A 15,973-nucleotide genomic window follows, 5' to 3' on the forward strand; every position below is an offset into this window, starting at 1 on the left:
CCGGCCGCAACCTCTGTCGAGTACTTAAATATCTCGTGTATATTTTTCAAATGCTGTTTATCAAATCATTATCCTAACTCAATTAGAAATATTATAACATTCTAAGGGTTTATCTAACAATTAATATTATGTCCTTCTGTTAATATTTTACATGGAAACGGGAATAACTTACAATTTACGAACGAGGACAGTAAACCACGTCAGCCTCGTTTTCGGTACGTTCAGTCTCTTTCGATCTAGCCAAAATGGTGAGTGCTTATAGATAACCGAGGTGGTGTAAATCCGTCAATTTTCTACATGTTATGGCAACCATCTTCACAATTCAATAAACTTTTTTGATAATATAAATTCTGTAGAAATGATAGTAAACTATATTTTATAGGATCTACAAGTTTGTGTCTCGAAATTTATCAACATCTGTAGGTGAATGAAATTGAAATTGTCCACGTTGACCCACGTGTGCATACGGCCCTGTGCATACACAATTTCTTTCCTTCTTGTCGATAGTTAATACCATAGTTGTATGACCAGTAACCAAAAGTCCTTTTATTTCTACATTTTAGAGTCATCGTAAATTTTCGGCTCCCCGTCACGGTTCTCTGGGATTTCTTCCCCGTAAGAGGAGTAAACGCCATAGAGGCAAGCTGAAGGCTTTCCCCAAAGATGACCAGTCCAAACCATGTCACCTGACTGCATTTATTGGCTACAAAGCTGGTATGACACATATCCTTAGAGAAGTGGACAGACCTGGTTCAAGTAAGTGCATCAATAATACATTTCAACACTCTAGAGTGAAGTCCTGCATGCATGTATGTAACTGCTGCAAAGAGACTAGTCCTGCTTGCAGACAGTGCGCGGGTCTTGATTACTGACAATGACCCTCAACACCGTCCTGCAAAGAGCAATGTACCCAGTGTTTTTCCAGGTTTTCAGGACAGGGGGGGATTGTTCTCTCCCCCCCCCCCCCATTGCATAAAATTTTGGGGGGATTGAGTTCTAAATAGGAGTGGGGGGGGGGGGGCGACAGAATAATTTCATTTTTTAATTTGTGCACGATAATGATTGTAATTTAATTAAAACACAAGATGGCAACACTTTTAGGTAATCATACATAGTATTACATTAATTTTATTACAATCATTCATGTATGTTTTTAACTCGAAATGTTTATAAAAAATAGCCCCGCACCACAAAAGTGAAATCCAAAAGTCCTCCTTTCCCTCTCAGTACAATATATTTACATTGCCATGTGTGTATAAGTTGAAAATATTAGTTTCGATGTTTCCCCACATGCACTACAGTACAATACACTAATACAGCAAACACATGGCAGTCTCAGCTCCAGACTACTTCAAACTCATGGCTACGAATGACATCGTCTATTCTATTGATTTGAACAAAAGTACAAAGGGAGTACATTACAATCGCATGATGATGTCGTAAAAATTGTCATGTTATATTATTTTGGAGGATTTAGAAAATGACTGACTTAGCATGCATTGGTTTTATAACTATTTTATATTGCATTTTTTCAGAGGTAAATAAAAAAGAAATTGTTGAGGCTGTGACAATAGTTGAAACACCTCCATTGGTTGTAGTTGGGGTGGTTGGATACATTGAAACACCAAGAGGACTAAGAACTCTGAAGACAGTATGGGCTGAACATTTGAGTGAAGAATGTAGGCGTCGTTTCTACAAGAACTGGTAAGAGAAGATAATGTGCCTCAAATTATAATTAGGCAAATTTACACATTATAATCCACACTGATAAATTCATATTTTGATATTCAGTATTAAGTAAAGTATACTTTCATTTTCAGGACAAGTGAGAACTACATGCACATGTACATACTCAAAATGCACAAAGTTGGAAAGTATTTTGAACATATGATAGCTCATCACAAGTCATTTCTTAAATGTCAAAATGGGGAATTACCCTATGCTATGATAGAGTAGTTTTATAATTTTTCTGACAGCAAAGGTGTACTATGAATGCATATAGTAACAACCTATTGCCTTGCCAGTCATGGGTCTCCTCTCATGCCATGCTATGATGAGACCCATCATGTTGTCTGATCCAACCAACCAGGTATCGTTCAAAGAAGAAGGCTTTCACAAAGTCCTCTAAGAAATGGGCAGATGATGCTGGTAAGGCAGCTATTGAGAAAGACTTTGGTGCCATGAAGAAGTACTGCAAGGTCATCAGAATTATTGCACATACACAGGTAAATAATTAATATACACATTTAAAGAATGCACCTTATTGATAATTGTGAGAAAACTTTTTATTTGTATCCAGCAGTTATTTAAAATCATGGCCTTTGATATACACAGGAATTGACAGGTGATGACAAAACATGGTTGTGCTGTTTGCACTCAGAGTCTACAATGCTGATCTATCCATGCTGCCTTCCTACTGATGTCAATGTTAAAAATGTCAATCTTGCAAAGATTAACAAGTTCATATTCACCTTGGTTATAATGATGCTGTTGGGGAGGGAACAAATTAACAAATACTGGTAACAGTCACGATTTCTGTACTCTGAAGTCTTACCTTGCGTGTCAATTGTACTAAATATATTCACTGCATAGAATAATTAGATGAGGTGTGCTCCCTTTCATAATTTTATTTATCTGTTTTCAGATGCGTCTGATGAACCAGAGACAAAAGAAGGCACACATTGTTGAAGTCCAAGTCAATGGTGGTGATATCGCAGCTAAAGTGGACTGGGCACGTGAAAAGTTGGAATCTCAAGTTCCAATAGATCAAGTGTTTGTCCAGGATGAGATGATTGATATCATTGGTGTTACCAAGGGTAAAGGATTCAAAGGTAAGAATGACACTTGGACAAATAAAGTCTACCAAAGCCATCACATGTGTATCATACTTCTAGTATTCATGGCCTACACAGAAATTGACAGGTGATGACAAAGCATGGTTGTGCTGTTTGCACTCAGAGTACATGTATACAGTGTTGATCTATCCATGCTGCCTTCCTACTGATGTCATTGTCAAGAAAGTCGTGAAATCTTGCAAAGCTTTAAGTTTATATTCACCTTGTATTCTTTCTTTTGCCCTCAGGTGTAACATCCCGTTGGGGTACCAAGAAACTGCCACGTAAAACCCACAAAGGTCTTCGTAAAGTTGCTTGTATTGGTGCTTGGCATCCAGCTCGTGTCGGTTATGGTGTTGCCCGTGCTGGTCAGAAGGGTTACCATCATCGTACCGAATTGAACAAAAAAATATACCGCATTGGTAAAGGTATTCACACCAAGGATGGAAAAGTTATCAAAAACAACGCTGCTACAGATTATGATCTGACTGACAAGAGCATAACACCAATGGTAAGGCTACATTCAATTCAGAAATTTTACTGATTGACTCAGTAGGGATCAAGTTGGATGCTAAGATGTAAGGCATTTGTACACAAGATTCACACATGAACAATCCTGGGAAATTAACAAAATTTACATTTTGGCTGATATAGTGGTGAATGCCTTTCACTGAATGACATGTATTTTTACTGCAAATCATGCTAATGACAGGTCTGAAACTTTTGCATTTGTCACTTTTTAGAGATTATCAATGACATGTCATGCTCTGGGAAGTACTTTCGAAAGTTCCTTGTTTCGCTCTTCTCTCTCTCCCAGGCATGTGAAATCAAGTTGTAAATGACGTTATATTCTGGGAAGTACTTTCAAAGGTTCCTCACTTCTCTAGGGCATGTGAAATCAAGTCCTAAATGTATATCAATCAAAACTTGCGTGGGTTGTTTTAATTCTAACCTATTATATTTGTAATTGTTTTTAGGGTGGTTTCCCACACTATGGTGTAGTCAAGAATGATTTCTTGATGCTGAAAGGATGTGTTATTGGACCCAAGAAACGAGTGCTCACATTACGCAAGGTGAGGATTATTAGTGTTTTTTCAAATCTAAGGTGTGATGTGGTCTTCCTACATCCTTGCTCTGGGAATGTATTGGAATACCCAAGTGTATGAATAATGTATATAGAAAGTTTAGTGGACCCACCAAGAAAGTTGCAGCAGCATTGAATATTTTGTTTAGATTTACTCAGAGTAGGCTCATTAAGAATGCTAAACACAATTTTGTTACTAGATGATAATTCACTTGTTACAACATCTGCCAGGAATGTATGAGAGACTGCAAGTACAGGATCAAGGATGATAAACTATTTTGAATGCTGAAAGTGGTTATAAGAAATGATTTTAATTAGCAACTTTGTTTACGTTGACAGTCACTTCTGACACAGACCAGCCGTAGAGCAACAGAGAAGATTACTTTGAAGTTCATTGATACATCATCCAAGTTTGGTCATGGTCGCTTCCAAACACACAGTGAGAAGCAGAACTTCATGGTAAGCTGAATATTGCATTGTACAGATCATTGTTTTTTCCAAAACAAGTATTCCAAACCATCAGTGAATTATTGTTGTTGAGATTGCGCAAGTGATAAATGGTGGTGAAAGGGCAAAAAAAGTGTGATTTCTTTGAATATACCTACTGAAGTGATGAAATAGTTTGAGAAAATTTGGAAATCTCATGGCTAGCTCAGTGATATTACAGTACATTTGCATCATACTATCACAGAAGGTTTACATAACTTTTGCCTTTTCATACTTGCAGGGTCCACTCAAGAAGGACAAACTGAAGCAGGAATCTACTGCAGCATCTTAAACAGTGGAGACATGCCAGAGAATCGAATGAACAAAATCTGTCTACAGGTGTGATGGAAATGTCATTTCACTAAGAGGTGTAATTTCATTTCAGTGAAATGTAATTAATAAAATCCCATGATCTGTGAATAGAATGAATTGTTATTGTCATTGTTTGAATATGAATGATGTGATGGTTATCTAGCTGTACTTATCCAATTTCTCCTGAACATGTCCAGGAACCAATATAATGCCAGAATATGGTTTGAGTGTTATCAAAGGCTAGTCTGTAAGGTACGCCGTGACGGGACGCCCTCAAACATCGGCCAACCCCTAGGCCGTTGAGGGCGAAACATCACGACGTATCTTAGTCTAATCAAAGGCATGCATCTAGAGTATCATTATGGTTGTATGTAGCTTATAAACTCGGCTTTTGCCACACAACTATTGGTTACACATACAGTGACCCTAAGTATTTGCTATGAATGATACAAGAATATTGAATTTCTGTTAACCTGGTCTATACACTATTACAACTGCCAATATCCAAGTTTGACAGCTGGCAACTGTTACAAAGTAAACTTATGAATTGGACTGGAACAGCAGAGGCTTATATTTCATTTTGTGATTTGATAAGAACAGTTTTATGGTTTCTTTATATGTACATAAATTGCCAGGGGAACTTCAAATTCGTGTGGGACTGAATTGTTATGTAATGGGGCCATGAAATGTAATACAAGTCTACTTCCCACAAACTGTGCCAAGTGTTTTAATGCAATTCGGTTGTTTACTTGTGCTCTTTGTAACAGCCCCCTATTCATCCAAGGTCTGATGTCGACACTGAGTTGTACTAGTAGTGGCAATGTATTCCAAACCCTGGGTATATCCTTGCTAGTCTGTCCAAGAGTAGCTTCAACTTTCCTAGTATTTTAGTACTTACTATTTTATAACTACGGTAATACATACAAGTGTGTCTTTTTGGAAAGAGACACAAAACATGACAACCACAGCTAGAGGACAAAGGTGGGGGGGGTGACAATGCTTGTCAGTTTGGTAAATTATACTGACGGTTGCAAGATGATGTAATGACTAGGGCTATTAACATACCTAAAAATACTAGCCAATGCTAGTTTAAAGTGGCCATATGGATGAGAATTTGGTATTTATTTTGGATTTTTATTTGATAAAACAGCTTCACTAAGTTTTTCTACTTGAAAAATTAATGTTAAATAACATATACCAAGTCCATGTTCATAACTCAATACATTGAAAAAAGTGCAAAAAGTTTGTTATTGTACGTACAATAACAAACATTTTACACATTGTTTAATGTTTTGCTGTTTATTGAGTTGTGAACATACACTTGGTATATGTTATTTCACATTATTTTTTCAAGTAGAAAAACTTAGTGAAGCTGTTTTATCATATAAAAATCCAAAATAAATACCAAATTCTCATCCATATGGCCACTTTAAGTGTTTGCATCAGCAAATGAGGACATTTCCCACAATTGACTTTCACCTGTTTGCCGACAGTAGTGAACTATATTGACCATGACAACACAATATTTAATAGCATTTTAGGTGCCCCTCCCTTCCACCTCCACAGACTGCTTGAAACAATCCCAATCTTACAAGGAAGGAAGAAATTTTAACTGAAGATATCGGTGAGTACGAAGTCCCCATATTATAACATCTTTGAGTGGGGGTTGTTTCCTATCCATAGTTCAGTTATGTCTGTCAGTGTGTGGACAGCCATATTTCGGACACTAAACACCCATGACTTACAGTAATATATACCAAACCCAGCACACACCAAACACCATGTGGCACATACCCACTTCACTTAATTTGTGACCTTGACATTTTATTGCAAAATAGCAGCCATTGAACACACCGTGCCCCCCCCCCCCCATCAATACAATAATACACTTTGAATCGTTATGATAAAGTATGACCCAATTTGTTTTTTACCATGAAGGTCCCTATAGTGATGTGCATTTGGTCTTTACCATAAAGGTCCCTATAGTGATGTGCATTATTGGAATATGGTATCTGATAGTTGTGTAAGGTTTGATTTTGAAAAATCCAAGCAGATAAAGCTATACATTAGTACATTCAACATTTTGGATCTTTTGACCTTGAAAGCAGTGGTTATGGTCAAAGGGTACATTATTATCTGAAAAGTCGTGGATTTTGTTGAGACATTCAAATGAGGACTATATAAGTACAAAGCTTCCAGAGAAAATGAAAACAATGTGAATTTTTGCGACAAGAATGGCCATCATTTGACCATTAGTGTCAATACCACATACCAAAAGTGATAAATGCTGACTCAAATCACTAACGTTAGTACCACATTTGTTCGAAATCAGGAAGTGAATGTAGGTGTGCATACACACTTTGAATATTTTTAGCTATTTGACTTTTAGACTTTTGCTTGTAGCTATTTAACTTTAACGAAAAAACAATATCACCCTATGCATGTACACTTAAGTTCAGGGTCTCATAATTATAAATGTGTTGACTGGGAAACATGAGTGTAGATACTTACATGGGGTCTCTATCTATTGTGCTTCCAGTGTGAGAGGTAAAAATGAATGTTTACGACAAAAATAGCCACCGTCAAGACAAAATGAAGTGATGTGCACATACAGCGTTGTATGAACTACAACATGTATACCCGATATTTAACAATATTTAGTACAAAGTGGTCCATTTATGTCCCCTATGTATATGCATTTTAACAACGCAATGCCTATTTGACATTGAAGATGTGGGTCAAAGTCAAGGTGTCATTAGAAAGCTCGTCATTGATAGCATAGGTGTAGACACTAAAATAGGTGTCAATCTACTAAGCTTTCGATGTTACTAGGCAAAATGTGAATTTTTATGACAAAAGTTGCCACCATTTTGGACGTTATCCCGAGAGTCAAGAAATGAAACGACACGCATCGTAAAATCGTACTGTATTGGCCGAAAAAAATGAGAGAAATGAAACCAGATAAATAGTACATATGGATATATGGATAAAGCATGGTGGATCTGTAGTATATAGCGACTGGCATCTTAAGTGATAAACTGTTTTCGTGCTTTTAGAGTCATCGTAAATTTTCGGCTCCCCGTCACGGTTCTCTGGGATTTCTTCCCCGTAAGAGGAGTAAACGCCATAGAGGTATTAGCTGAACATGGAAGGCTTTCCCCAAAGATGATTAGTCAAAACCATGTCACCTGACTGCATTTATTGGCTACAAAGCTGGTATGACTCATATCGTCAGAGATGTGGACAGACCTGGATCGAGTAAGTTTATTTTAATTTTCATTCTGAAAAGTGTGTTGTTTTGTGAAAATGTGGTGGTATACTGAAATACTCCGCGTCTTTCTGACAGTACTGCAAAGGTGTGATTTAACTATGCGCATCGTCTTTTCAGTGATGAGTGCTGAATGTACACAAAATGCGACAATCTTCTGTTTGAATGTGCCGCCATCTTTTGTTTTTCACGCACAACATGCAAAATACAGTTCGGCGCAGGTAGGGCCAGCGCGCCCTGGCCAAACAATGACAAAACGTTTTGACTACCGAACGCGCCCCTGTTGTGCTACAACACCATTGGCGCAATTTTTATTCGATCTCGTACATGTTCAATACAGACTGTCATATTATTCAAATCTAAAAGAAAGGATGGCAATTCTATGGAATTCTGTGAGCTGTAGCCTATATTCGACCATCTTTCCTTCCAATCAAAGCGAAACTAAGTGAAACTTCAAAATACAGGATAGTACATGTAGTATAAATGACCAACACAGTGTACCGTGACACGTCTGTATATTTGCTTCTAGCTTTGTTTACGTAATGATATCTGTACCTGCTTTCTGAACTTTGTACAAGGTTAATCGGGTCAGGGAGTGATAAGCTCCGATAAATATCTGTCTTTTCTAAAGCTGAAAACATGGTGAGTACATATGGTGGCAAGGCGTGCCCGCAAAATCCGTCGAATCCAGCGTGAAATTAAGGCCATCCATTCAATTTTACCGAAGAAATGAAAAGAAAAAACATTAGTTAATCAATAAAAACCTATATGTTCTAAACTCGTACTGTATTGGCCGAAAAAAAATGAGAGAAATGAAACCAGATAAATAGTACATATGGATATATGGATAAAACATGGTGGATCTGTAGTATATAGCGACTGGCATCTTAAGTGATAAACTGTTTTCGTGCTTTTAGAGTCATCGTAAATTTTCGGCTCCCCGTCACGGTTCTCTGGGATTCCTTCCCCGTAAGAGGAGTAAACGCCATAGAGGCAAGCTGAAGGCTTTCCCCAAAGATGACCAGTCCAAACCATGTCACCTGACTGCATTTATTGGCTACAAAGCTGGTATGACTCATATTGTCAGAGATGTGGACAGACCTGGATCGAGTAAGTTTATTTTAATTTTCATTCTGAAAAGTGTGTTGTTTTGTGAAAATGTGGTTGTATACTGAAATACTGTGGAATAGAATGATAGATGGGGTGTAGTAGTCTATTTAAGAACGTTTTACTCCGTAAGCCTTTATTGCTAGTCTGGAGAAGTACTTCAAAGCATAACCCGATTTATAAACTCAACTTTACTGAAAACGTGGAAATCGATGTAATGAAGCAAAGAGCGAGGGCCGAGCGTATTGTAAAAAAAGATTAATGTATGTGAATTTAATTTTTAATGCCAATTCTGTATACGTACTACAGCTAGTCATGAAATCATCGACGATCAACGAATGGTCTTTCAGCTCATTTTCTCGTTCCGTTTTTAACAGAGGTAAATAAAAAAGAAATTGTTGAAGCTGTTACTATCGTGGAAACTCCGCCATTGGTTATCGTAGGAATTGTCGGGTACATAGAGACACCTCGAGGGATGAGAACTCTCAAAACTGTCTGGGCTGAACATCTTAGTGAAGAATGTAAGAGACGTTTCTATAAGAACTGGTAAGGAGTTTCCTTTAATAGTGAAACAATGTTTTCTTTAAATATATTGAAAAGCAAGTTTTTATCGACGTGAAAGAATTTTAGAAAAGTGTAATAAACACGATACTGATTACTATTTTGAGGGCTATAAAGGTAGCAATATAGTGAACATGACAGTCTTCTGTAAAAACAAAACAAACAAACAACACCTTGAATGCACCTTAGGTACACGTTTGTTGAAGACCCAAAATGTTAGTTACATGTGGTATGGAGACGGGTTTCATTTACTGCTAAAGAGTTTAAGGCATATTTAGTGATCATTGAGGTGCTATATAGTTTCATCGCCTTTTCATTTCTGCCCCCTTTTCGATGTAGTTTCTTCGCTTGAATGTAGAATATAGTGACATATTTTGGGCTTGTATAGAAATGGGTCTCCTCTCGCTGTGATGATGAGGCCCATTATTGTTTCTTTTATCACCATATAGGTATCGTGCAAAGAAGAAGGCATTTACCAAGAGTTCCAAGAAATGGGCTGATGAAGCTGGCAAAAAAGCTATTGAAAATGAATTAAACGCAATGAAGAAATACTGCAAGATCATCCGTGTAATCGCACACACTCAGGTGAGCTTTCAATAAAACGTTCTTGCATGCACCACAATTGTACGGATAGAAGCTAGTACACATACTTGTAATGGTCATTATTACAGTCCACCGTTTAAATATTGTGATAGTGACAAAGACAAGTCGCGAGGTAGTTTTCCATCCCTGTCAAATAATTGTCCATTTCCCGTATTTGCATCATCATTTGTTACTGTTGATATAGGTCAGTGACCTGTACAAAGTTCCAATTGGTGAGATGTAAGTGTTAATCCAGTGCGAAATTTCCACGGCGGTAGTTTCTGAAATATGGGTCAATGGTAAAGTCATACAGACATGGTGCTGATTTCCAGTAATTATCAAGTCTTGATTTGAAACAGTCAATGGTCAGAGCATTCACAACATCTTCAGCCAAATTGTTCAAACTTAAGGTTGAAAGACTCAGTAAGTGAAAAAACACCGGCGGATATCCACTAGTGATGGTGTTTTAAGTTTCTTCAACTTGAAGGAGTGTCCACGATTTGTAGGGTTCACTACGATATTGAAAGGAGATTGGGTTTTGTAGAAATCATGTGTGTATTTGTAAACTTCAATCATGTCGCCGCGAACACGTCTGTAAGTTAAACTTGGTAACTTCAAGGCGTTTAGTCTGTCCGGGTATGACATTGAAGATGCAGGCTCACCTTGCAGTGATCCTGAAAGTGACAGCCTCAGCCTAGTATGCGGCTAAACTGTAGATATTGCAGAAAAAACAACTGCATACTAGATGCGATAGTTTTTCGGGGAGTGAGAGTACTATGCTTACAATAAAGGTACAGTTCAAAGAAAACTTAGTATGTAGAATTGCATTTGTGAATTGTGTGTGTGTAGGGGGAGTCACTGTTTTTCAGGCATAGTAGAGGGGTTGGGTCAGAATTTTTTGTGCAACAATTGGAGGGGGTCTATATTTTTCATGCATCAGTCTTATGAAAAACACCGTCCTGTAATTTATATCCAGTCATGCGAGTGACAATTACTAATAACAGCAAAGTTGACCACGGCGAAACTCACATACTTCGAAGTAGAGTAACTGCCTGGAATAACCTGTCGACGGACTGTTCACATTTACCGCTCTACAAGACTACTGTACGTTACAGGATCGCTCTAAATAACTGACTGCTCGAACAAATGAAATGAACAGAATGTCTGCCGACCATAGTGCAACCTGCAAGTTACACTCATACAGGTGGATAGAGTACACATGATAGGTCGATAGCTTACACAGTGGAATGCATATATGAATGTAGAGAACAAAAGCATAAAATAAAGCCATAATGAGGGCGCCATCTATACCTCGGCTACAACTGTGATAACTCAATGGGAATATAATAGATTGACGACTTTCTTGAAAGTAGAGATGTGAATAACCTAATTTCTGTAATGATTTCAAAACACTTAGCCAAGCGACTTTTCTCAAAAAACACCACGAAGAAACTTTCATATATACGGTTGACTCGAGTGACTCGATTTTAAATAAATTGTTCCCCGAGGCACATTCTAGTATAACTTATTTCACGATTATTCATTAAAATTATTTTTTTTATCTTGATCCATATTCCACATCTGCTCACAACATTTTCTTTTTTACGTGTTTTCAGATGCGTCTGATGAACCAGAGACAAAAGAAGGCACACATTGTTGAAGTCCAAGTCAATGGTGGTGATATCGCAGCTAAAGTGGACTGGGCACGTGAAAAGTTGGAATCTCAAGTTCCAATAGATCAAGTGTTTGTCCAGGATGAGATGATTGATGTCATTGGTGTTACCAAGGGTAAAGGATTCAAAGGTAAGAATATTAACAAACTTGGTTTTCTTTAAGTTACATTTATCGAAATCAAATTAATATCAACTGAATATGCCTGCGAGACCAATCAAAACAAACCTCCACAGACCTCAAAAAAGGAACATGAACTATAAATGATTTGTAGTCCTAGTTTCGGACTTTTTGCGATCATGGTGGATTTCGATTACAATGTCCACTTTGTGGAGATGACATACTCACAGTAGAAACCAACCAACGTGAATGCCAAAATGACATATCGTAGAAATAAAAGGTTTTAAATTCAGCCTCATTGGGAGCAAGCTCATGTCATTTCTTATTGAACTCGTACTTATCGCCTCAAGTTCCAGTCTCCTCACGAAGTATGCATTCTCTGTAGTTGGACTGACCTTTGTTTATTCAACAAACCCATTATTAAGACAGTTACCGTGAAAGAAGTTCTTCAATATGTGTAATGTGTCGGTATTAACCTAGCAACACGGACAATTGTCATATGTTTCATTCTGAAATGTAGAGTTTCGTCCATTCATTTTTAACCTAATTGTTGAATTTCTGATGACAATATCATGATTTTTGAATCTCAATTGACGAATAAATAAGTGACATTTCGTTATTCCTTACACATACAGGTGTGACATCACGTTGGGGTACTAAGAAACTGCCACGTAAAACCCACAAAGGTCTCCGTAAAGTTGCCTGTATTGGTGCCTGGCATCCAGCTCGTGTCGGTTATGGTGTTGCCCGTGCCGGTCAGAAGGGTTACCATCATCGTACTGAAATCAATAAGAAAATTTACCGTGTTGGTAAAGCAGTAGTTAAAAAGGATGGCAAAGAAGTAAAAGACAGTGGCACCACCGAGTACGATCACACAGAGAAAGCAATCACTCCTATGGTAAGATATGCAAGGAGATACAGATTAGTGGATAACCCATAACGTATCAATAGCATATACCCTTAGGTCATGGGATCGAACACAAAAGTAACAAAGGAAAAAAGAATGACACCAAGAGTATTTCTATCCAAGGCTGGGAATTGGTGGGGTCGGGGGTTGGGGGTTGGGTTGGGTTCACATTTTACAAATTGATTCGGGGGGAGGAGGAGGTCCATGTTTTAAAAAGTGGGATTAGGGGAGGGCCACATTTTACTTTGACTCCTTGTATCGTCTAGCTTTGCGTTAGGGTTAGGGTTAGGGTTAGGGTTAGGGTTAGGGTTAGGGTTAGGCTACGTACTGTAATTTCAGACCATATCAATCAATCTCTGCTGACAACCATGTAGGGAATTAATTGTAGTAAAACGGGAATGGTTAGGGTAAGATATTAGGAACTATGTTATTGAGATCTTGACTTCGATCCCAACAATGTCGTAAGTGTGCTCATCTAGTGTTTTGGTCTTCAGATCATCCAATAAGATCTAAACAAATTAAGGTATTGATTAATGCAGTGCCTTCACAATAATTCACTGTTAGTGGTGTTAGTAGTTGCATTTGGAAATAACTTATGCCTTTAACACGTTCGATGTGGTGTTATTAGTTGCATTTGGAAATAACTTATGCCTTTAACACGTTCGATGTGGTGGCAGCGGTGGGATTTAGTCCTTTAAATCTCGTTTCTAGGACTAGTCAGTCTAGTGTCCTTTTCGTGCCTAATGTTTTTGAAATATTTTAACAGAGGAGGGTCATGTTTTAGCGAAAAGAAATTGAGGGGCCTAGGCCTGATTTCCCCGGTAATTATTGAAGGCTTCCCTAGTTATAAGCGTCTTCAAATGGTAACTGTAAAAGTGGCGGAAATTGAATAAATTATACGATGTTTATTTTTTCTCGTTCTTTCTTTGACCGTCAGGGAGGTTTTCCACACTATGGCGTGGTCAAGAATGATTTCTTGATGCTGAAAGGATGTGTTATTGGACCCAAGAAACGAGTGCTCACATTGCGAAAGGTAGGACGGTTACGTAGTATCAGATCAATATGGATTGTAACACCCATCTCCTGTAACCATGGCAACAACATGTATATTATTGACTATAATACGACTAAACAATAACAATTACATTACTACAACCACCGCCATCAATAACAATTACACCACCACCACCGCCACCGCCAAAACCATCAAACACATTATGAATTCTTCTTTATACACTAAAAAGTATATATGTTTGGCGTGATGAATATTTACATTCATTCCTTTGTCATTTCCACAGTCTCTACTTGTGCAAACTTCACGTAGAGCGACAGAAAAGATCAAGTTGAAGTTCATTGACACCTCATCCAAATTTGGCCATGGTCGCTTCCAGACTCCAGAGGAAAAGGCGAAGTTCATGGTATGTTCAAGTCTAGATGTTCGTTTGTTCATCCATATGTCATATCTCCGGGACCGATACACATTTTTATTTATTTATTTATTTATGCGTCCATTAATATGTTCACCTATTTAGTCATACATTTATGTAATGTGTAGATATACAATGTATAAACAAGTACAAGATCTGCTCTCTTTAATTGATGACGTCAGCACATCCATTTCAAATGATACTGATTAACGTATAAACTAATCTTCGTCTTTTAACAGGGTCCATTGAAGAAAGAATTGATGAAGAAGGAAAAATGACCCATCAAATAATAACTAATGTAGTCTGCCATTTCTGTGCACGTCTCTCACATTTTGTGAACAATGAATAAAAAATAAACCAGATATACACTGGAACTATCGTTTCTTTGATTGATTCTTGAGTGCACATGATACAAGGGTTACAATAGTTTAGGGGACACACACACACACACACACACACACACACACACACACATATACACATACACGCACGCACGCACACACGCACGCGCACGTACGTACATACATACATACATACATACATACATACATACATACATACATACATACATACATGCATACACGCATACACGTGTATGTATGTATGTATGTATGTATGTATGTATGTATGTATGTATGTGTGTATGTATGCATGTATGTATGTATGTATGTATGTATGTGTGTGTATGTATGTGTGTGTATGTATGTATGTATGTATGTATATATAGTATTTATTTGTCTTAAGGCCACCGGCCAATATGACACAATACATAATGCAATTTTAACAATATAGAAATATGAACAGGATAAACAAAAAAAAGAAAGTAAACGTTCTATACACTCATTGAAACAATTTTACAGAAAATATTCTTTTCTCAAGTTAATGGCTTTAAACACAAATTTACCGAGATTTCGTAAAACTGTTTGTGACTCTGACTTCATTAATGTACAAAATTTATCTTCTGTAGGAAAAATATAGTAATACTGCTCATCAAGGTAAAAGATATCTCAAGTTCTGATACAGTGGACATACAAATATGACATGGTATTCATCCTCTATACCCTGTGTACAAATTTCACAGATTCTGTTATCAATGTCAACACCAGTATAAATACCCTCTTGAACTCTTAAACCGAGACATGAACATCTCAATCTGGCTAACGCATGTCTATACTTTAAATCTGTAATCTCCATCAAGTATTTCTCTGGCTCCAGCATACTTTTGAAATTACGATATGTTTTGAGTCTGTCTTTTGTGCATATTTCACTATACCATTCCTGTTTGTAAACATCAGTTACACGTTGTTTGAATTCCGAAATGAACGATGCCATGTCCCCTACACCTTGATGAAGCCAAACTATGCCAAAGCCATATGAGCAAAGGACATGTTTGATCTCTGTGGCCCATGATGAGTGACCATTTTCGTCATTTTTAAACATGAGCTTGTATGCATGCGCGGCTAGTCTGTCATCTGAGAGCCCAGTAAGGCGTAACCAATACTTAATGCATTTTGTAATTGAGTTAATAAACAAGGGATATCTTCCACACTCCCCAAGTACAGCTTCATTTGGAGTACTTTGGGTAACGCCTAAAAAATGTTTACAAAATTTTAA

General features: G+C 37.5%; 2 protein-coding genes across 2 annotated transcripts; both read left to right on the forward strand.

Moving 5' to 3' along the window:
• Positions 1–239: 239 nt before the first annotated feature.
• Positions 240–4,829, forward strand: LOC144435963 (large ribosomal subunit protein uL3-like). The gene is made up of 9 exons (XM_078124608.1): positions 240–248; positions 564–756; positions 1,536–1,704; positions 2,090–2,225; positions 2,645–2,831; positions 3,083–3,345; positions 3,812–3,907; positions 4,258–4,377; positions 4,646–4,829. The coding sequence occupies exons 1-9, from the start codon at positions 246–248 to the stop codon at positions 4,694–4,696; spliced, it is 1,218 nt and encodes a 405-aa protein (XP_077980734.1). The 5' UTR covers positions 240–245; the 3' UTR covers positions 4,697–4,829.
• Positions 4,830–8,937: 4,108 nt separating this feature from the next.
• On the forward strand, positions 8,938–14,719 carry LOC144435005 (large ribosomal subunit protein uL3-like). Its single transcript, XM_078123539.1, has 8 exons — positions 8,938–9,094; positions 9,469–9,637; positions 10,102–10,237; positions 11,851–12,037; positions 12,661–12,923; positions 13,870–13,965; positions 14,231–14,350; positions 14,599–14,719. Exons 1-8 carry the CDS (start codon positions 9,055–9,057, stop codon positions 14,635–14,637), a joined length of 1,050 nt encoding a protein of 349 aa, XP_077979665.1. The 5' UTR covers positions 8,938–9,054; the 3' UTR covers positions 14,638–14,719.
• Positions 14,720–15,973: the final 1,254 nt, after the last annotated feature.

This window comes from Glandiceps talaboti, chromosome 5, assembly GCF_964340395.1.
Source record: "Glandiceps talaboti chromosome 5, keGlaTala1.1, whole genome shotgun sequence".
Taxonomy (NCBI): domain Eukaryota; kingdom Metazoa; phylum Hemichordata; class Enteropneusta; family Spengelidae; genus Glandiceps; species Glandiceps talaboti.

Bases quoted from the DNA above. Each gene is read 5' to 3' on its own strand.
- LOC144435963 (XM_078124608.1), top strand. The intron at 1,705-2,089 runs GTAAGAGAAGAT...CCAACCAACCAG, and splicing joins CGTCGTTTCTACAAGAACTG to GTATCGTTCAAAGAAGAAGG. The intron at 3,908-4,257 runs GTGAGGATTATT...TTACGTTGACAG, and splicing joins GAGTGCTCACATTACGCAAG to TCACTTCTGACACAGACCAG.
- LOC144435005 (XM_078123539.1), top strand. From the start codon at position 9,055: ATGACTCATATTGTCAGAGATGTGGACAGACCTGGATCGA. The intron at 12,924-13,869 runs GTAAGATATGCA...TTTGACCGTCAG, and splicing joins AGAAAGCAATCACTCCTATG to GGAGGTTTTCCACACTATGG. The intron at 13,966-14,230 runs GTAGGACGGTTA...TCATTTCCACAG, and splicing joins GAGTGCTCACATTGCGAAAG to TCTCTACTTGTGCAAACTTC.